The sequence below is a fragment of the Gastrolobium bilobum genome, unplaced genomic scaffold, assembly GCF_033153095.1.
Source record: "Gastrolobium bilobum isolate Gb01-03AN ecotype WA unplaced genomic scaffold, APGP_CSIRO_Gbil_v1 utg27305, whole genome shotgun sequence".
In the NCBI taxonomy this organism is placed as follows: Eukaryota; Viridiplantae; Streptophyta; class Magnoliopsida; order Fabales; family Fabaceae; genus Gastrolobium; species Gastrolobium bilobum.
Window position 1 is genome coordinate 25,515 of NW_026897244.1, and position 23,912 is coordinate 49,426.

The 23,912-nt window shown below is 37.9% G+C and overlaps 1 protein-coding gene across 1 annotated transcript; it reads right to left on the reverse strand.

The window, feature by feature from the left end:
• Positions 1 to 10,508: 10,508 nt before the first annotated feature.
• LOC133305153 (AT-rich interactive domain-containing protein 4) lies at positions 10,509 to 19,290 on the reverse strand. The gene is made up of 15 exons (XM_061505283.1): positions 18,027 to 19,290; positions 17,714 to 17,905; positions 17,574 to 17,627; positions 17,287 to 17,375; positions 16,666 to 16,936; positions 16,492 to 16,548; positions 15,852 to 15,883; positions 15,487 to 15,622; positions 15,201 to 15,374; positions 13,644 to 14,210; positions 13,370 to 13,507; positions 13,190 to 13,288; positions 11,855 to 11,955; positions 11,672 to 11,762; positions 10,509 to 10,956 (listed from the first exon to the last, which is right to left on the reverse strand). Exons 1-15 carry the CDS (start codon positions 18,186 to 18,188, stop codon positions 10,861 to 10,863), a joined length of 2,259 nt encoding a protein of 752 aa, XP_061361267.1. The 5' UTR covers positions 18,189 to 19,290; the 3' UTR covers positions 10,509 to 10,860.
• Between the last annotated feature and the right edge of the window lie 4,622 nt (positions 19,291 to 23,912).

Sequence of the window (23,912 nt, forward strand, 5' to 3'; positions counted from 1 at the left end):
GTCTTTTTAATGGCATCATCAAGGAATTCATTGTTAGAAAGGCATTTATATAAAGCACCAATAGAAATAGAATTAGAGTTCTCGATCCCCCATATATTTTTATTAGTTCCATCTTCAATCATGGGAGGCAAAATACTTCAGATAATATCAACAATATTTATTGGCAACCAACTATTCAGCTTAGTAAAGTCCCACTCACCTGATTGAATGACTACATCAGCAACCTTTGAATTTTTGAGCATCTGTGTATCCTCTTCGTCAGCAAATTCCTCCAAGCTACAAGAGCCTGGAAGCCATTTATCCTTCCAAAACCTAACCTCCTTACCATTTCCAAGTTCCCACACCATATTGTCCTCCATAACATGCCACATTCTGCACACATTTCTTCAAAGACTGGAGTCACAATTTCTGGCTACAAAAATAGAATTTCTCCTAGTACCAACCTTGTATTTAGCTTGAAGCACTTGGACCCATAGCTGATATGGCTCTGTATAAATTTTCCAAGCCTTTTTTGCCAGAAAATCAACGTTAATCTAAGTTAACCGTCTCAACCCCAAGCCATTATAAACTTTAGGAGACACGACTGTATTCCATTTAATGGAATGATGTCTACAGGTATTTTCTTTATCTCTCCAAATAAAATTTCTTTGCAACTTCTCTATTCTCTCACACACCGTCAAAGGGAGTTTACAACTTTGCATCTGATAAAATGGAATTGTAGCCAAAACTGATTGGGAAAGGGTGATCCTTCCCGTATGTGAAAGGCATTGTTGCTCCCAACTACTAAGCTTACTCTTAACCTTTTCCACCAGCCCTTCATATAAATTCTTAGAGACTCTACCTTGACGCATCATAGCTCCAAGATACCTTTCTACATTATTCACACGCTTAAAGCCGCTAATTTGAACAACTCTATCTATAATCTCCATAGAGGTATTTTTGGAAAAATACACAAGTTTTTTCCATACTAAGTTTTTGACCAGACATCTTCTCAAAAATCTTTAGGCATTTAAGAAGTATTTGAATTTGTTCTTCATATGCTTCCATAAACATCATTAAATCATCTGTAAAAGCACGATGAGATATCTTCGGACCACCTTTTCCAACATACATAGGCTTCCACAAACCCCCATTTGCAGTAGTAGTAATAATGTGGGTCAATTTCTCCATAGTCAGAACAAATAGATAAGGTGAAAGTGGATCCCCCTGCCTCAAACCTCTTGTAGGTATAAATTCTTCAGTTTTTCCCCCATTCCAAAGGACATTAATACAAGTAGAAGAGATGCACTGCATGATAATATTGACAAAAGATTCAGGAAGGTGAAGCTCCTCTAAAGTTTTGCGCATAAATCTCCAGCTTACCCTGTCATAAGCCTTTACAAGATCAATTTTAATTGCCATATATGCCTTCTGTCCTCTCATCTTGCTCATAGAATGTATTAACTCTTGAACAATTGTAATATTATCCTGAATTTGTCTGTTTGGAATGAAACTCACCTGATAGGGAGACACCACCTTTCCCATCATATGCTTTAGCCGACACACAATGGTTTTAGAAAAAAGCTTGTAGACAACCGAACATAGGGAAATCTGTAACACCCCGTTCTAGAACCAGATTGTTATCATTGCGTACGACATTAAGCGCAGTTACAATCACATGGTTCAATTAAATTTCGGATAAATTTTTCTTTTTAAAACGTGCCGAATTTAAAATAACCAAGTGTGTGATCATAACCATATTTGCTTTGCGGAATAACGGGACTAAACTTAATATTATATTCCCAGTATATTAGACAATACGTCGTTGAAGGTATTCATCCCTTTAATTATCCACTTAATTCTACACTCCTTTTATGCTTCCCATCTTCTACTATGTTATGGGATTTTTCATTAGCTACGCGTGGGTCCAAACCACGCTCAAATCGGAGCACCGTAGCCAAAGTTAGGCATTTTCTAAGAAAAGGGGTGCAAAATCACCAGGACCCCGCGCCCGTAGCGTGGGATCCACGCCCAGAGCGTGGACAACAAGAATGTTGGCGCCCCCAACGTGGGATTGGCGCCCTCAGCGTGGATGATACTGCCTCGTTTGGCCAGTTGGCGCCCCCAGCGCCAGTTTGGCGCCCCTGGCGCCACCTAACAGGGCTAGATGCCCAAACAAAAGTGATTTGACCTATCTATGATGTTTACCCCATAACTTGAGCTATACTCACTCAAATTACACCATTTTGGTCTCTATGGAAAGCTAAGAGAAATTTATACAACTTCCATAGAGACATCAAAGTCCAATTCCATCACCTTGGGTATGAAAATTGCTCAACCGAACAGGATGTCTTTGTTTTCTCAACATTTCCCAATTTAGCACTAGGTACCTAATTTAGTTTCCAGCTCAACAATCCAATACATAAAGAGCATGCATATATTGAACTTAAAGTAATCATCAATTACAGATCATGTTCATTACAAATCATGGAACTTAGCTTACAAAACACCATGATCACTCCCTTGGCTCCCATCAACGAAAGAGATAACCAAAGGCATGAGCATAGGCTAAGTCCATTCCAAATAAACAGAATATACATCTATCAATTGGCTATCAATTAACAATCCTATACATGTGAACTACAAAATGACATGTATAATCTTAAAGACAACATCTTCATGTATCATTACTAATCCAAATAAGGCCACTTGCCACTGGTGGCTCCTGCAGCATCTTTACCTGAAAGGGGGTCGCCACAACACGGAGTGAGATATACGAATATATCCAGTAAACCAGGGGTCCTTGGAGCATCTCTCCACCCCATAGTTCCAAAAGCAGTGTAATAGCAATAAAAATAATAATGCAGTAAATACATATCTATGCAAAGTGTAAATAACATCTCCAGGAGAAATCCCTCGAGCTCTCAAGTTTTCCTAAGGATACTCATATGCAAATAGTCCTACTGGCCAGCTAAACTACCAAGTATGATTTATGCATCGTCATGCCACATACCACATAAGGAAACATCATCCTATGCCACACCAAATGCATACGCATACGTATAACAAAGCATTACACTATTTCATTGCATTTATATACACTATCAACAACCACTACCCTTTCAGGGCTTGGTGGAACAATCAAGGGAATTACACCAAAGGTCTGAAGGCTTACCTTAAAGCTTCAGTCACCTATGTTCACCACCAACAGGTTCCATAACTAGTCAACTTTGTATTCAAGCTATAACTTGCAAAGTACACACCTACACCAAGGTGTAATGCAATCAACATATTGCATTCAAGAATATCACATATTCATCAACCAAACTATCCAATTCATACCACAACAAAAGCATGAACTTACCTATTCCAAAGAGCTAATCAAGCTCCATAGCTTGCTCCAATGGTTGATCACTCACGGTTGGTCCAAATATCTCAATCCTAGACATCACAAGGACACAATCATCAATCAACCAAGCCAAACCATTGATTACTAATGCAAGAAAATCCAATATCAAGCATTAAATCTTGCCATTTTCAAAGTATGGTGATATAACTATCTAAGCTCCATTCTTCCTAGAGCATAGCTAATCGGCTCACACTATCAAAACCCCAAAACACTATTCATACCAAACCCTAACCATGAAATCTTCAAGGAAACAAGGTATAAGGGTTAGAATCTTACCACTAATGGTTGCACAACCAAGGAGGTGATAGTTCCTCAAACTTCCTAGGAGAGAATCACTTCCAATCACCTCAAAACCTTCAAAGGGGCAGATCTTTGAGAGGAAAAATCTCACATCACAACACTCCCCACTAAGAACCAAGCTTGGATTAAGGATGAGAGAAAGATTTGGAGTGGTTTAGGCTTTTGAATCACCCAAAATGGTGAAGAATCTCAAGAGCTAGGGTCTCCCTCTCTTCCTCTCCTTCTTCTTCTCTTCTTTCTTTCTCTCTGATGCTGGGTCGATGGGAAATGGGGGGTTTGGGTTCTTTTTTTTTGTTTTGTAGTCACTTAACATTAGTTAAGTGAGATCTAGTGAGTATTGGTTCGTCTATCTATTCAACTCCATTAATTACCAAACTTTACCCAAAAGTCTGGAATATTATTCTAGGAGTACTTTTGCTGACACCCATTTATACCCCTTAATTTTCACGGAGTACACTTTTTACCTCCAAAGTGACTCCAATTCATTTTATTAAGTCTTATACTTAATTTTACTCACTAATACATGCTTAATTATTTAATTACATGTAATTTACTAATTAATTAGGTTAGGGCTATTATAAAATCGGACGAAACTGAGAAATAAATCCAGATTTCTTTACCTTTGGGATTAAAACAAGAAGAGTTGATAATCCATTGGTTATGAATAAGAAGTGGGTTAATCCATTGTGGGGGATTGTTGGAATTTATGTTGATAATCCATTGGTTATGAATAAGAAGTGGGTTAATAAAGAAAAGAGAAAAGAGAAAAGGGAAGTTGAAGGGGTGTGTGAGTTTTTAACAAGTCCCACATTGGACAACTAGTAGGAAGTGAGAGAGTTTATAAGCACCCACCTCACTCTCCTAAATTGGCCCTTGGGTCACTACACATTTTTGTGAAGGGGGAGGAGCTAGGTGGGCTTTGGTCCACCACGCGCGCGTGCCGCCGTTCGTCTGGTCAACCAGCTCGGTTCGGTTCATATGTGTGTAATAAAAAAAAATTATTAAATTAATTTTTAATTTTTGTCCAAAAATGTATCCGTTGTTTCCCTCCAAAATTTAAAACCTAAACGTTTCTACCCGCCAATTTTTTGAGCAATTTTGAACCGAACCGGTTCTTTCCTTTCACGAATCGGTCACCGGTTGTGTCTGCTCACCGGACCGATCACCGGTTGTACCCGTTCGCACAACCGGTCACCAATCGCACCCGTTCGCGGCCGTCAAACACGGCGGTTGGCCGCCGACGGCGGTTCATCGTGACTGGTCAGTGTCTATAAATAGAACTGACAACCTTCAGAAATTCATCAGTTTTCTGCACTGAAACTCTGCCAGAATTTTTCTTCCTTCTGGTTTGCATATTCCTGTTCATACTCCGGTGTACTTTCCTCTGACATATTGTTGTGTTCGTTTGGGCTATTGACTGGTAGTGCCGCCACTCTTCAGACGAAATTCGTTCTATCCTGGGAGACAAGTGTCCATCTACCTTAGTCATCAGTGAGGGGGAAAATTGTCTTAAGGAGACACGTTTTGTGGGCTCGGATTTTATTCCTCTGATTCTGCATTTTTCATTCCTCTAATTTTGTCTTTTTCATCACACACATCAAATAAGTCTGTTTTTTAATTCTCATAATTGCACAATGATAATTCTGATCATCTATCTCTTCTGCTTTATACATGGGTTCAAACCTCTTAGTGATTTAATATCACCCATTGTCTTCTATAACACCTCTGCAATTAAAGATGGATTGGCCCACATTTTCTTAATAACAGTGTAAACCTGAACCTTCACTCTATTCCAATTTCTTTGAAAGAAAATGGCAAGGTAACCATCAAATTCAGGGGCTTTATAAGCTCCCGTTGAATAAATATTTTGTTTGATCTTATAGTCACTAGGTGGAATAACCATCTTCTTCAAATCTTCTTATGATAAAGTCGGCCACATATTTTCTGAAATAATCCATCTGCGATCAATCACCTCTTCCTCAAACAAATTCTTATAAAAATTACAAACATGAGTTTTTAATGCAGTAGGATCACTAATCCAACCATTTGTACTATTGCGAAGCCTATTAATCTTGGTATAAAACCTGTGGATGACAGTCTTAAGGTGATAAAACCTTGTGTTTTTATCCGCATCAATCAGCCACTTATGCCTAGACTTCTGATACCACATTAACTCCTCTTGATCAAGAGTAATATTTAATTGCCTTTGCAGATAATCCTCAACTTCCTGCAACCTGTGACAATCCATTGCCTCTCTTTGATCTTGAATGCTGGCAATTTTTTAAGTCAGGTCTCTCTTACGATTATTAATATCACCAAAATCCTCTATATTCCATTTCTTAAGAGGGGAAATAAGATTCAAAAACATATTATTGACTGGAAGATTGGAAATCCAATTGTCATCCATAAAACTATCAAAGCTAGGATGATCTAATCATGTGGCCAAAAATCTGAAAGGTCTATTAGTCCAATGCTTCACAAGATTTGAAGTAGACAACAAAATTGGATTATGATCAGACAAAATTCGAGGGAGAATCCTAACTTCAGCATCCTCAAAAGAGATTTTCCAATTAACATTGGCTCACACTCTGTCCAACTTCTTAAAGACCCTATCTAAATTATTCCATTTAGGACCCTGCCATGTAAATTTAGATCCCAAACCACCAACTTCCTCAACTTTGCAGATATCTAAGAATTGTTGGAACCTATGGCACTTTGCAAGATCCAGCTTAGATCCTTCTTTCTTCTCACTACTGCACCTTATATCATTGAAGTCACCCCCCAATATCCAAGGTTCATTAATGGACATGCTCAGCTGCATGACTTCCTTCCACATAGCGTGTCTAATCTCCTCATTGGGATTTGCATAAATCGCAGTACATAAGAAACTCTTACTATCATCAAACTTCATCTTCATGTCTATAAACTGACTAGTACTGCTAATTAGCTGGACTGTAACTTTCCTAGAGTCCCCAAGAACCCAAATTCCACTTGCAAACCCAATGGCTTCCTCAACAATAACCTTATCAAAATTAATCCTCTTCAAAAATTTAATACTTATCACACAACCAGTTCTAGTCTCCATAAGAATGACCACACAAACATTGTTTTTATCCACCATAGTCTTTAGAGTACGGCCTAATTTGGACTTAGTCGCTCCTCTACAATTCCAGAAGATCAATGACATTAAAATTTATTAGGGGAAAGGGCGGGTTTAGATTGCACCTGCTGAACTTACCTATCTGGATTTAAATCATGTTGATTCCGAGCCATAACAACATTATTTCCTTTCCCATCTGGACTCTTTCTTCTACCAGACGTAGCATCAAGAGGTTTAGGAGCTGGCATCTTTAACTGTTCAAGTCTCTGATGTCCCTGTTGGGGATAATTACTTGCAGTTAAGGATGTGCTATTATTTTGGATTGAAGAGACCTCTCCTTTTTCACTTCCACATACTTCTTGGTAAACTACTATGATGCCTTCCTTCTGAATATATTGTTCAACCACTGCCATGTGACTAGGCTGACTAGAATTTTTATTTTGAACAACCTTCTTTGTTACTTCATTTCTATATAACCCTACACTATCAGTACCTTTACACTCCTCACTAGCATTCTCATCAATCAACATAAAATTCGAAGATGTTTCAATAACTTTGACTTGAGACTTACCTCTGCACCAATTACCATGGTTATTTCTGATTTCTTGCTCTTTGCCAATTTCCAGCTTCCTCTCATTGATATTGTTACCTTCAGACTCCTCAATTTGATATAAAGCACTAAACCTAGAATCCACAATTTTCTCTCTTCTTAAATAACTCAGAGATGACATACCTTCTTTCTTCTCAGCCTGGTTGGAACCGTTCCTATTGAATCTCCTCTGCTTAGTGACCCGCATCCAAGGCCCAAATCTCTCATCATTTTTGTTAGGAGGAATACTCGAACTATTGTTTGATATTCCTCCTTCTCCTTGCTTTGAATGTACATCCCCAGATTGGGATTGCACCATGAAAGCTTTCAAGGGACAATTATATGTTCGATGTCTGTATTTTCCACAGCCATAACAGACAAGATGCAATCCCTCATATTCAACATTCTTTAATTTCCCCTCAATTTTATACTCAGCCTGCAATGGTTTGCTTAAATCCAACTCAACATATATTTTAGCAAATTTACCTCTCGCTAGGCAAGTGGTCGCAGCATCCATTTTTATGAATTTTTCAAGCCAATTTCCTACCTCCTTGATCAGCTCAGTGTTCACATATTCCACTGGAAAACTAGGAAATCGGGCCCACACCATAACTCGGCCAATTAAAGTAGAGAACGGTTGAAAATCAGACTCACATGACCTGATAGCTAAATAGTGGTCAAATAAGACCCAAAGCCCTGCAATGAGAGAAAAGTTCAGATCTTTTTTTTTTTATAACCTCACTAAGAAGAAACCATTCTCCACATTAGTGACAAAAATTTGTCCCTCCCTAGCCCACATATTTTCAAGCCTCTTCTTCATGACTGGAAGCGCCAGCTTCTTCCCTAATAATTTCACATAAATCGCCTTCTTCCATGGCCTCCATGCACGCTTCTTAAAGGCATCTGACAATCTGAAATTGGTTCTACGATCTTCATCTATTTGACAAAGGACCTCTGAGGATTTCGATACTACAATTAAGCCCGCTTGAGTTTCCTGAAGATCTTCCTCCTCTGCTTCAGATACTTTTTCCTCGTAATCTTCTTGCATCTCCCATTCTCCATTATATCTCATTAACATTTCCTTAAAAGACATCATTTCTTCCATCCATGCTTCTTCTCTAGGAGCCATGGTCTGATCGTAACTAAAATCAGCATCTCTTCCTTTGTATTTTTTTGTACTCCTCTTAAGATTGTAAGCTTCCACCAAAGAAAGCTCCGTCAAAATCTCAGATAAGGTTGCGGCGCTAGGGTTTCCCATTTAACATAGATTTATTAGTCTTACACCAGTGTAAAATGATCATGATATATATATATAAATAGGCAGGATCCTTTGACACCGGTGTCAAACTTTGAAATATAGCACCAAATTTTAACCATCGATTTTCGCCAATCAACAGTTATAATTTCAACCAATCAAATTCATTAATTAATTATTAATTTCCAATAAATGATAATCGTTGATTGATGAAAAACGATTATAATTTAGTGTCAAAATTTAAAATTTGACACTGGTGTCAAAGAATTCTAACCAATATATATATATGGAAAAAATATTTCTCCGGTAACTTGAGATAAGTTTATCTCCGGCTACCCCAAAACTACGTCGTTTTGTTTATTTATTTCTTTATATTAATTGATTCACCTCTGAATAGTTATGATTCCCTTTTTCTCTCTCTTCCTTTATCACAATTGATCCATTTTTGTACGATTATGATTTAATAGTCAGAGATAAAATTATCTCAAACAGCTTGAGAAACGATAAGTCATATATATATACATATATATATATATATATGTGTGTAGGGGTGTTCATCAACCGATCCAAACCGATTCAAACCGCAAAAACCGAACCGAAAAACCGATAACCGAATAAACCGAAAACCGAAAAATCGGAAACCAAAAGAAAACCGCAAATTTTAATTGGATTGGATCGGTTTTCGGATGGGTTGATGAAAATCGATCCAATCCAAACCGATCCAATATATTAATTATTCTCTACCTACTTGTCCTTTCTCCAATCATAGCTCAAAAATTTCTAAACTCAAGACCCATTAACTCATCAACTAAACACACAAAAAAACTTAGTCACGTCTCATCAACTATAGTATTGTTTACTGATATTTTTGTATTTCAATTTTTTTTTTACAAAGCCAATATATACAAAAGATGTTATTTGCACAAGAATCATGAAACTAATTTTAGGATATTCAAAAAACCGAAAACCGATCCGATCCAAACCGAAAAAAATTGGATTGGATCGGATCGGATTTGAAAAAAAAATTAAACCGAATGGATGATTACATGATCAAACCGAAGGGATTGGATCGGGTGAGTTTTGCTTCCAAAACCGATCCAATCCAGACCGCGAACACCCCTGTGTGTGTGTGTGTGTGTGTGTGTGTGTGTGTGTGGCTATCAGATGAGGTGTCAAATTTTAAATTTAACACTGGTGTCAAAAGATCCTCCTCTGCACAAGCTATTCTTTAAAAAATTAAAAATTAAACCAGTAAACACTTAGCATTTAGTGAATGATAAGCATTTTTACCATTTCAACTAAGAGTGTTAAAATCGAGATTTTAAGTAAAATAAGAATGATGCAAAAAAATCATAAAAACATAAAAACGTTTAGAATATTGATAAAATCATTTTGATGAAAACAAATTATAAAAATATAAGATCATAATTATAAATCAAGATTTTAACAACTATAATTCCAACATGAGGATAATAAATTTTTTCGTTTTCCCCACAAATGTGATCCTCAATTAGACCCTGTAACGCACTCTTACAAAGCTCCTATAGGCTAAAAATCCTACTGTATCCCATCTTAATGAGCCATTTTACATTATTACATCTTTCATTTTCCCTTTTTTTAATCTATAATAGTAACAGCTTATAGTGGTTGCAGAGCTCCAAAAACGTTGGGGTTTGTGACTACTGATATTTACATATTGACTCTTGACTCTTCCTTTGTTTATAAATCTACACAAGAACGCCACATTCATCTGACAATAGTGGAACTCACCCGCACAGTTACAAACATATAAATGCGTGCAATGAACACAGCATGCAAAGTACTCGGTCAAAGTCAAAACTATACAAGTATGGCGTTAGAAATATAGAAGCTGAAAACTAATGACTTACATTACTAGCAATATGGAATATATTACAATCTCTGCCTCTTGAGAAGTAAACTAATTAAGTTTGAGGGAAATCATTCATTCTACGAATCTTTTTCCTGGATTTCTTTCTGAGTATATATATTAGTGAAGCTAGAAAACTTTGACGACCCTTTTTGTGACTATGATATGTCAAAACTCCAAAGCATTAACATAAGTGAAATAATCACACTCCTTAGAACCTACCCTTACCAAATGAGAGACATTAGAGTCCAAGCACAGAAGAAGGATGTGTAAGTAAATTTGTCAACACTTGCCATGTACATTTATTTTCTCTGGGAAAGAGACAGCATCGCTTGACCTGTTAATAACCATTTGCAGTTTTATGGGATTTTTTACTGAAATTTGATATGCTGCAGTGAGGACAAACGTACTCCAGCCCATCAGTTTTTGCATAGTCCTGCCATTCATCATACAGACGTCAAAAACAACAAAGAAAAATTTTTCATCTTATGTTCTCTGTGCGTCTATTTTAGTAGCAAATACGTAGTGCTCTCGGTCCAATGCACCGCCAGAGAGAGAGGGACTAGGGAATTAATTTCCCTATTTTAGTTAACAATTCGTAGTTATGTGCAGAATATCACTAGGAAATGGATTTCAATTTATTCATTGCTTTTAATCTAGGAAAGCAGTCTCTTTGTATATATACAAGAATAAGACTGCGTACAAGGATTGCACAACACTACCCTCGATAGTCGGGGTTAAATGAGGAGTGGTTTTTATCAGTTTCATCTAAAAGAAACACAAGCGCAGTTGCTGATAGTAATGCATCAAACATAAAAGTCACAAGCAAGATCCAAACTCCAACCATTTTGTTGCAACTTGACCAGATATTGTCAATGTACCACAGCTAGATTGAAAAAATCCCACCAAAAATTATTAAGAAGACGGCATTGCCCGTAAGAAGCAGGTCAGGATTGACTAGCTTCATGCTTAAACAAGGCAACTTGCTCACTTGCAATTTTATCAACCACTCCAAAGAGCAATAAAAACTATCACATCACGAAAAGACTAACCTACATCAATATCTTTCATTGAAGGACTTTTACTAACCATGCAATTATTTACACATTAGTTTAAGCAGGCATTCCACTGAAGTCAAAATTTAGTAATACCTTAAATGCTCCAAGTCCCTGCCTCCTATCACAGCCAAAGTGAGCCCACTCACCACATATACCACAGTTCACCCAGTCACCTGCTGCACTACTGTTGCCCCCACATGAAATGTAAATAGTAGTCAATAAGACAGAATATGGCCATATATAAATATATATATATAGAGAGAGAGAGAGAGAGACCTGTGACACAATAAGCAGCACTCTCCATCTACGTCATCGTGAGCTAATTCATATTCTAAAAGATAAGTTTCGTAATGTCTTTTGAGTGTATTGCCAACACCCTGATAAAAAAAGAAATTATTAATACCTCGAAGATTATATATATATATATATATATATATATATATATATATATATATATATATATTCTGAAGTTCCAAAACTAAGAAAGTTGGCATTTGCAAAATACAACTAAAAGGAGAGGAGAAAAGTGTGTATCATTTAAAAGGATGTAAAGTAGTGTCATTTTAAGTGATAGAAAGAGATAGATAATAGAAGAGAGAGAGTGGACAAAAAAAAAAGTGTGGGTCTCATCTCCTTGTGAGAATGAAATGACACAAGTTGTATCATTTAAAAGGACAAACTTTTCCCAAAGGAGAATGTTGTTTCCTTCAATTTAACCATAAAGCTCAAAAAAATAAACAGAAAATTGTCTACAGTGTATTATTATTTTTCCACTTTGTATAACATGCAATTCAAAAAAACCTAATACTATTTCTGAAGAAAAAGACAGGAATCACAAGGCACTATTGAGGTTCAATTGCCCTGCCAAAGCTGACAATGGATCATGCAACTTGCGTTTTAGGTAATTATAGAACAATGAGTATTTGTTTCTTAGACACACAAAGTCTGTCAGCATTTGCAAAGAGTTTTGATACTAACGATGGTACTCATATTACTGCACTACAATAATTGCAATTCAGGAATCACCAGATTCTTAAGATAAATCACAACCAGGAAATCAGCTTTTGTTATCTTGCCAATGGAAATTAGTAAAATTAGCACCATAGAAAAAATAAAGCAGCTCCCAGATAACTCCCCAGCAAGTTTTGGGAGACTTAATTGCAAAAAGCAGAATGAAAGAGGGAAATGTGACAATAAAAACACAAACTCCTAATGCTTGAGAAATAAAATGAAAAAACAGAGCACACCATACAGTAGTTTCCCAAACAAGTTTTTTTATTAAAAGAAAGCAGTGCATACCATACTGTAGCTGTCAACTAAAATAAAGAACTGGATGCTTCATCATATGAACAAAAAGATACTATACTAGAAACATTGATTTGACAAGAACCCACATTCATCTCAAGAAAAAGTGCAAGATGCCTGATAAGAAATAGTTCATTCCTACAGAATTTAAAATGTATAATTATCTAGCAAGAGGGGAATGAAGTGTACTTTCTAAAGTAAAATTCTAGGCCAATTTTATTAAAATGATGTCAGCCTATACATATGCATATACTGCATGTAAATGTCTCATTAAGGGACAAACAAAAATAAAATAAGTATTCATACGGTCATTCTATTTGTCAGAGTGTGATTGCTCATCTTGGAGAAAACTTGTCCTTTCCAATTGATACCATTCCCAACATGAAAGCCTCCTCTTGAAACCACCTGAAATGCTTAATTTTCTAAGTTACAGTTTCTACACTACTATGCAGTACACAGTTAGCTTTACAAATTCAAATGCAATACCTCTCTATACAAGTTGAAAAGGTCAAGGCGTTTTGCATTTAGAATGGCATCAGGGAACTCGGCAAGCCCACCTTGCGGAATTAGACGAGTATGCCCTCGAAGGATCAGAAACTGCATTACATCCCTCAGGAATTCCTCCTGAGAAACAATAAAAGAGAAACTTGGATTTAGATTTGACATAAACTGAATCAAAAATATCTGACAGTGGTTAGGGTCAAACATGGTATGACATCAATGGTAGCAAAAGGTCAACGAAAGAATAAGTGGAAACCACCTCTGAGCAAACTCGTATTGGAGCTCTGTCACAACCATGCTTTTTCATAGGTAGTGGATTCAAAGAAATAATCTGGTGAGCTTGAAATGAGTTTGACACAGATTTCTTATGTGTAACTGAATTAGGGCCTAAAACATTATGCTTAATAGGAGGAAGTAGCTGATTTGATTTTCCATGTTCTCCATCATATCTTTCACCTTGAGACAATCCAGAAAAAGGAAGAATCTTGTGACGATGAGCATGAGGGATTGGCCTCATAGTAGCAATATTAAATTTCTGTCTATTATTGCCAATATTTTCAACTTCCACACCATTAGCATTAATAGACTTAGTTCTGGAGCATGGCTCGGATCTTTTTCGACTAGGTGCTGGAGGCATCAGCCAGCTAGGATACCCAGAGAAAACAGGATCGTTAGTAGAGTTTTCTTTCTCCTGCCTACTACAAAAGAAAAGGAGACGTTCAGCATCATCTTTATTAAAAGATGCAACTGGTAATCCTTGTACACTGGCAACTCCCAACATAACTAGGCTGCGGTATGATACATTTGGTGCAAGCTGCCTCAGAACCTGTGAACAAATACCAAAAAGCCATAATTCAAAAGAAAAGGTCTTATATTATTATTATTTTTTAAAAAATATGATTTAAAAAAAAAAGGCTCATGTCATTAAAACTTACAATTTCCTAAAAGATCAAGTGAATTCAATGTGGAGGTTATTTTCATATGTACCCACACAAAACAGAACAATCAGGAAAATGACAAACTTATATTATAGGCCTAACAATCAGACTAGAATTCTGACAACAGTCAACTATAAATATAACAGCAAGCAGATGTCACAAATATCTTTAGCTGCCCATAAACAGTCCCAATTACACTCTTTAAAGTCTGAATAAGCCAAGAAACTGGACTAAGTGCAATCTTCACTAAGCTTGGCACATAGGTTGCATGCCCTCTAGGACTTGATTATTATTAAGAATTTTTTTTTCTTATACGCTATTTTCAATTTTATGTACATACCGGAAATAAGTAAAAGATCTCATTCAAACAATTTCTGCTCTTCAATAGTTTCCAGACAGAAATTATGTCTGTATTGAAGCATTTGCTCAACCACAGTATGACAGTTTCAGATGTAAAGTTTAAGACAACATTTCATGCAACTTTATGCTGGAAATAAAGGATCACCAATCATGCTGAGGTGATATAAACAAAGTGCAATTATCAACATATACATGCAGTAAAGCAGTAAAGAAGTCCTGTCATCCCTCTGCTAGCATTACTTAATATTCTCACCAATCAATGAAATGGAATTATTCATTTTTGCAGTGTACTACATACTTTATTCACTAAATGCCAGTATAGCATCTTACAAATGCATTCATCTTTTTCTCATTTAAACACCAGGTCCATTCAAGTAACTAAGTCATTATGTTAACAAACAGAAGCAAGAACTTCCATCTAAACCATTGTTTGATCAAAAACAATTTTTTAAGGGCCACAAAATTATGTTTTAGAAAGCTATAACTAACAGAAGAAACCTTAAGAAACAACACTTAACCTGTGAAGCCCATGTAGGAACTCGCATACAAACTTCAAACACACTAGATCCACATGCTACTGAGGCAGATCTTCGTGGTTCGGTGGAAGGTAATTTGCTTTGTTCATGATTAGGAAATGCCTGGACAAGTTGACTGTTCTCAATGAGCTCCTTTTTAATATGATTCTCCAAAAGCTGAGGATATACCCAAAAAGAAAGAGGGAGAGAAAATGAGTGATTGGTAAGTAAAAAGTTTAAAGAGCACATATGTGAAAAGTCAAACACTGACAACACAATTCACCCGTGCCTGATCATTAAAACAAGTATCTGCACTACCAGACACCAAAAGTGATATATGAGCAGAACTACATGTGGATATATCACAACGCATGGTCACCACACCACGTGAGAATGTTCCGGCCTGGAGAGGTGGTGGTGGAGCACTATAAAATATACAACAGTAAAAGAAATTAACAAACAGAATAAGATGCAAAGCAAAAGACAAAAAAAAAACTCATAACAGTCGAAAACTAAAAGATTAAAACTCCTAAAAATAAGTGTATGTGTGGATGTGTTTGACAGTCACCAATAAAACCATAGTCAACCAAAAATGACATCATTCACTGAATACTAAATCATACACATGTATCAACTCTCAAAACCATCAAATACCTTGTCCGGTTGTTAAGTTTACATCCACGTATCTGCAGAAAAGCCAGAGTAAAAACAGGAAAATATACATGAGTAATTAAAAGAAAATTTCAATGAAACACTTAAATAAACAGTCACTAAATTATGAGTGAAGAGACCATCTTTTCATTATGCCAGTGATTTAAGAAAATACCATTGCATCTTTCAGCAGCACTTAGACTTGGTAATCTTGGTTTTGGATGACAGTTAGTTTGGGTTAGTTAATGGTGTAACCAGACCCCATACAAGATAAGAATGGTCGTGGAACTTGTTCTGAACTAATCCATGCAAATGCCTCGAGCATTAAGTAGCTTACAATGTCTCAACATGGTGAAAAATACAATAAGAAACTATTTTCTTCAAAAAAAGGACAGTATCACTTTATATTTCAGATAAAACTATCTTTAAAGCCAAATTCAATAAAACGCTTCTGATTAAGGGAAAGCGTGCAAATTTCACCACAAACTAGCCTATAATATTTACAGTGAATCGTTTAAAGGGTCACATATTACAAGTTATTTGGCAAATAGCAATTTTCTACACAAAAAAAGGGATTATCTAGCACCCAAAAGCAACAGCAGATAAACCAAGAACTGCAAACAAACATATGCAACAAACTTACTTCTGTGCATAGGAGCGCACTGAGTCCATCCTCTAATGACCCCAATAAACAAGCATCCTTTTTGGAGGAGAGAGAGGAGAAGAAATTGAATCAGTTTATAACAGGTAGGTTATATGGGAAGAACTATTAGCAATAACAAACTTCTTGAAAAATAATCAAGTTATCTAGGCCTACCAATGTGCAGGGAACTCCACAAACAAGAAATCTCATGTTCACATCATCATCATATATCTTTACAGCAGAAATAGACCCAGGTGAACTTTCCTCTTCCTTCATGTCTGCTTCACATGGACTAACATCAATGTTGGGAGGGTCCCCAAGAATTTGTGGCCCAAGCTTATCACCACCCTTCTGGCTGTTAGAAGGTAAGACATTGTTTTGTACACAGTATAGTCTAAAAGATGCAAGAGCAAGCTGGAAAGCATCCCATGTATGGCTGGATGTACTGTAATGCATAATATCAATCATCAAAAACAAAATATCACCTGAGATAAAGGCATATAATTTAGTTAAACAAGAAACTTCTAACCATTCCTTAAGTAAATAAAAGAAACCTAACAAACTACACCTAATTGCTGAAACTTGCAAAATGCAATACACAGACCAAAATACAGCAATAGTGAAACATTTTGTTGTCAAAACTTATCATGCCATTGCTTCATAGGTGGAAGCAGAAGTTAATCAGTAAGTGCGGTAACAGTCACTCAACACATTGCTACCCAAGAAAGAACAGAAGCACAATCAGGAACAGTGATATACTAAAAGCATGACAGCTGAGATGGTAGATGACTATACCTCTGTGCCACTGAGAAAAAGGCTTGATGAAAATGTGAAGCTGCGTACTTTGAAATCTCATTTTTCCAATAGATAGTATATGGAACTCCCTGCCAAACAAATGACCTTAATTTAATTACTTTCCATTAGTAAAGGAACATAAAAACCATATCTTGTATTGTCACATCTTGTAGTCCCCATTAAACACCCTAGTTTAACCACCACATTAATTACTTTAAGCCAGCACATCTTAGTTTTCGTATCTAACTTTTATTTAGAAAATATAGATTACTTGCTATCAATGTGACCTTAAAATGGAGTGCCTCTGCCAATTTTTCTCCCCCAGGAGTTTCCAAATAAACCTGCAAAAACATCATGAAGTCAGTCATCAAATATTATATTATCCACGTCCAACCCTCAGAAAGAAAATTAACTACATAAAACTCACAGTATTAGGTAATTTGGAAGAAAATAATCCACATAAGGCTTCTGGGATAGACAGGTCAAAATCTTCCAATACAAGAGACCCAATTTCTCCCTTATCTTCTATCTGCTCCCCTTGCAGATAAACAAAATCCGGCTGCAGTTGTTCAAGAACGCGACCGAGTTCATCAGCCGTAGGTTTGGTCAATACTTTCACCTGAACTCACATACAAGGTTAAAATAACACTTCAGATAGAATTTTTCTTAAAAGCCAACAAAAACAAAAAAACAAAAAAAAACAAGATAAAAATTTACACCAATGGAAACTTAATGGTCACCTCAAGACGCCCAGAGGAAGAAAGCTCTGGAAAGGGGTATGGGGATTGGTCCTCAGAAGCATCGTCACCTTGCTTCTGCTTTTGCTTTTTGTCACATGATTTTCCACTCAGGACAGCAAGGAGACTACAATGTCTTGATGTACCCTGAGAATGGAACATCATGTATGCATGACAGAACCAAACTTTTCCAGATATGTTCCAGAAAAAAATGACAGTAACACCAATTCTAACAACTGAGAGCACACTACTGTAATAGCTCCTGCTCTCCTCACTAGCCTATCTTCCCACCCCCAACCCAATGCCGCTAACGACACTTCTACTATCAAAATCAAAATCCAGAGGACACCCAAACAACTCTCCAAGATTACAAATCCAGCCAGAAAGAAGATAAGAATGAAAGTTTTCGCCTTTGTCCCTCTGCCAACCCAGGAATCGGGAATAACAACAGAAACGTGAAAAGGCAGCGACCCAGATCAAAGTGAGGCGAGAATCAGCGACCCGAATGGTCTAAACCAGGTAAAATCCACAACTTGGCGAGAAATCAAAAGGAAAATTCACGCCCCCTCAATGGAAACAATGCCCAAAAACAAGGAAGAAAGAAAATTGAGGAACCCTAAAGTATGACCAACATTAGAACAAATAAACCTCTGAAATCGCTCTATCATCCACCAAACCAAAAACCCATTTAAAATTCGAAAAAAATATTGATAATAAAGATAAAAAGCGTGTTAAATGAAAAAATATATATATATCACGGAGACCTTTTTGTGTCTTGGCACAGTCCAAAACACATTCTAAGTTCTAACCCTCCACACCACAACCAATTGGGTCAGTCAAAGTAACCAAACAAATAAAATGTTACGATTTCAATAGCAACATTAAAAACCCTCCCACGTTGTTGTTATTGACTTATTGCGCCTGCGATAAACCGTATGTACGATTGTAATTAGATTAACCTTTTGACAAAACAATAAATCTGAAAAGGAAAAATAGAATAAGAGGATGAAAATGATAAAATTTATTGTTATAAAATAAAAGGAATAGGATATCTCTTTCACTCATGATCGGATAACTTTTGAAAACATAGGATAGGGATGATGAAGCCCACCACATTCGGTTATTATAATTACTTGAACCCAAACCCAAAAACATCACCATGTTTTATTTTACAACTTTCTTTGTTCTAGTTTCGAAGGACTGATTTATATGTACACGCTCCTCGGACCAACGGATTTTTCTGTTAAACCTTACCCCACTCTCCCTCTCCCTCTCTCTCTCTCTCTCTCTCTCTGTGAGAATCTGAGCTTAATCTTTTATTCGTTTTTGTTCTTCCACTGTTGGGTTGGGTGGATGCCTTACATTCGGATACGACAAAGCAATAACAAAAGTTATAATATTTGGTTGAAAAAAATAAAAAATAAAAATAAAAATAAAACATTAGATTGTAGAGAAGCTTAATTAGTTGGTTGAACTAATATTAGCATCTGAACATCCGGGTCCCATGATGATTGATGATGACGCTTACAAATATTTTTATTTTTATTCTTCTTTTTTCCCCTGAGAATTCACAACTCAGGACAGGAGCATTCTAATTATACATATTTATTTTGAAAATTTAGTCAATATATTCGTTTTGGAGCAAAATAATATATATATATATATAGGATTTCTCTTTTCTCATTTCACATAAAGTAACATCTCTTATACCATAGATACAATAAGTGATAGAGTCTGCTACTTGTTAAAAAAAAAATTAAAAGAGGATAGCACGGATTTTGATACTCACAACAGGATAAGGTAATCTCCAATTACATGAGAAAATGATTTTCCATATAAATATATATATATATATATATGTGTGTATGTGTGTTAATTACTTCTTGGTCTGTCCTTAAGACAGAGATGTCTAGCCCAATAGGCTAGTATGTTGATATTGGATCTAGTGCCCTCTCTAAGGTATCTATAAAGGAGATACCCTTGAGTCAAGCAGATCACTATGCACAGAATACTATAACAGCGTTAGCCAATGGGGTGTGTGTGCGCACAGTGACAGCATAACAGTAAGAGAGAGAGCGTACGTACCTTTAGGGTTTACCTTTGTATTTATAGAGGTTACCTGAGGGTAGTGTGGATGGGCCTTTGGTTCTTACGGTGAGGGTCCAGGCCTGATAACTATGTTGTCTTACTAGGATTAGTATCCTTGATGGATATCTATCATTTATTAGCATCAATTCATATCTTGAATTGCCCCTTGTTGGGCTTGCTACTTAATGGGTCCATTATACGGGTCCATAACAGTTGCCCCTCAGCTCGGCTACCGGGGTGTCCGGGTAGTCGGGGTGAACTTATGTGTGCCTTCCAGGTTTGTGCCCCTTAATGGCTTTACGTTTGTTGTAAATTTGCATGTTCTGCTTATGAGGGAATTTTTTCCTCGCGGGATGTCCCTTGCCCCCTTATGTCGACGGGTTGAGCATCAACCCGGTGAGATATTTTGCGTACCCCACTGTTTGGGTCGGGTACAATCTCGAGCTGTCGGGTTGCCTCCTAATGTCGGCATACGTGTTGCTTTCGAGTTCTTGGCCTTCGTTATGTGCAGCGTCATTTCCCTCGTATTGCCTTGCTGGTTGAGCATCAACCATATTGCTACTCCGAGTTAGGAATACGCTTGAGTTGTTTTAATCCCACTTGCGGGTTGCCCCCAAGCGGTATTCCTCATCTCGAACTGTATCTGCATATTTATTTGGTCGACGGGTTGTGCATGATCCCGTCGGCGATTCACGAAGTAGTCGGGCAGAGGACTCGTTTGAAGAGTTGCGATTCGACTGCTTGAACTGCTCCCAACATCGGCATTTTACCCGGGTTACTGGGGCATGCATGTATGCCTGTTGCTTCCTTGGACGGGTTGTTGAAGAACCCGTCTAAGATTTCGTTGTGTAACCGGGTAGAAGCTGTGCTGGAATAACCGTTAGTTGACTATTACCCCAGCGTCAGCTTCGAACTCGGTGAACAGCTGTATGTTCTTATACACCTTGTCTCATATGTAGGTTTTTGAATTATACTCATTGTGTTATGCCACGTGTTCCAGCCCGCGTGCTTTAGCGTGTTGCAGCCGTTCTTATGTCGTCGTTGCGTTTCGTGCGCATTTATTGCAGCATCGTTTCAGCTGTCTGATCATTGCTTTATGGAGTGAATTGGCAATTTTGCCCCTGCCCCTTAGCCTTCTCCGTGTTGTGGTTTCCGCGCATAATGATTGCGGTTTCCACCCACGATCTGACAGTTATGATTTGAGGGCAAAAGGACCTAAATAGCCTTGACCTCTGCTATGCGCCACTCAGTGGTCTTGGTCTTGCCTATATAAGTCATCTTTTCCTCTTACATGGTTTCGTTTTACTTCTGAGCATTGGGCATCAGCATTATTCCATTGTTTGTGTCTGCGTGCTTTCTGATTGTTGCACACCAGCCTTTCTTCGTCTGCATTTTGACACTTCAGTTTCATTACTTCAAGAGGTATGTCCACATTATCTCCTTTTTATTGCTTCTATTCGAAGATTCTGCATTTTGGCATTTGTTTTTCAATATTATAACTGTGAAGTTGCATATTTTCTTCTTTGCTTTCTGGCCTTTTTTCTAGAATCTGTAGATAGCTTGCATATCTGCGAACTTCCTGTTGACACTTAGCACTTTTTTTCCTTCAGAATTTGTTGTTCTGGTGATTAGCGCCATGTCGTCTTGTTTACCTTCCTTTTGCACTTGATACTTAGCCTTTTTCTTGACCGAACGGGAAAAAATTCTCTTTCTTTAGCTCTTTGTCTGATTTTTGAAAAGTCTTTCCCATGGTGTTCGTTTCTGGCTTTGGGAAATCCTTAAGACCGAAGGAGAATAGTGGGAAGCTATGCTACGAGCTTGCTGTGGTGGCAAGTCTCGATGTGTGTCCGGGATGTCAAGTAGAGGTTTGTCGCGTTCTTCTATCTCGGGCAGTGGCCCATGTTATTCCTGCATTTATTTGAGTGGCAAGCTTGCTGACCAAGGTTGTCATTCTTTAGTCGATTCCACGTTGGCGACTTGCCAGCATGGAGATAAATCCCTTCGCCCATCAGGAAGAGCAGATGATCTCATTACAATTTCTGATTTGTCATCATCATCATCATCATCATCTAGTGATTTTTCTGATAGCGTTTGTGATTCAGGTATTCTGATTCTTTCCTAATTCCTACCTTTCCTTGTTTCTAGGTATTATGGCATCTCCTCCCTCAGACGTAGTAGGAGAGTCGAGTTCTACTGAGTCGTGTTCCCCATCTCCCTCGTCTTCTTTAGTAACCCAATTTCCCTGGATGACACACGAGGTTTTGAGTACCGTTTCGGAGATGACTTTGGATGACTTTGTCGCCCTTCCAGTGGGGGATTTAGTGAATTGTGATATAATCCCCTAGAAAAGACGAACCCGTCTGCTCCAGTGGGAGGCCAGGAGAGCCGCATTTCTTTTTCTTTTTTCGAGATGTTGTGACTCAACTCGGCGTCCGTTTCCCTTTGACGGATTTTCAAATTGATCTTTTGAACCACCTTCAAATAGCTCCCACACAACTTCATCTTAATGGGGTGGGGTTTTGCCAAAGCCTTTGAGCGTTTCTGCTCATACTTTTCTATTCCAGCTTCTGTCTGTGTATTCTTCTTCTTTTTTCAAGTATTAACTCCTCGGACCGGTCGTGAACCCGCCAGCCGAAAAGGGTGGGTTACCCTTCGAGGTTTACCCCACTGTAAAAATTTTCAAGTTTATACTGAGTCCTTTAAAAATTTCAAGGACAAATTCTTTAAAGTTTCCGCCCATCCCGACAAGAGTGTCTGGTTTGTTGACACTTCTCATGCCGAGAGTGGCGAGGGAAAACTCCCTTTGCATTGGTCTTCTGACCACTATCAGCTTCCTCCATCTAGCTACCGTTTTCAAGTTACCGATTTGGGTTCATCTGATATCGACAGTGCCATTGCCATTGGCAAGTTTCTGCTGTCACATAAGCATGCTAGTGTCGCATCCCTTCTATTCAAGTCCAAAGATGAACTCGACACTGAATTAAGTATGAACTATTTCTAGCAACCTGGCATTTGCATATTAGCCGTATTGCTTTAACACTAACTTGTTGTGTTTGTATTTCTAGTACCTCTGATGGATAACCAACAAAATGATCATCCAAGCTGGTTGGCCGCATTAAACCAGGCCAAGGTTGGGTCCGGCAAGAAGAGGAAAGCCCCTGACTCCTCTCAAGGTGGTCCGGGTAAAGCCAAGGTTTCAGCTGCCCATGCTCCCACTGCAGCCACTTCAAAAGAAAAAGCCAAGAACTCTGACATCCGAGCTTCCACTGGCCCTAGTCAAACTATGAAAGCCCATCCTCCTCCTCCAGCGCCTAAATTGACCAAGCACATGGTATGGCAGGGCAAAACGAACAATACTCTCCGGGATGCGGTATGCGCCCCCGAAGTCTTCTACAACTCATCTCTTCTTACCCCAGCCCAAGTAAGGGAGGTTGAAGATTTGGAGTTGTGTTATTTGAAGATGGCTGGGTTGGCCAGGCCGTTGCTTATCCTGAAGCAGAAATACCTGCGGACGTTGAGTGAGGCTGCCGCAACTCGGGAGGAGAAGGCCAAGACATATGAGGAGCTGCTGAAGGTGAAGGAGGACCTCTCCGCGCTTAAAAAGAACTATGATGACACCACGGCCAAACTGACCAAAATCACTGCTGACCATTCAAAGTGCCTTTATTGCTGAGGTCAGCTAAGGCTTGTGCTTTGATTGCTTTCCGACTTTCATATGTTATGTCATATTCGCTGAGCTCTATTGCCCAGTTAGTCATTCTTCCTGCCAGGTCCGGCTTGTGCAACACCTGCCGAATAGGC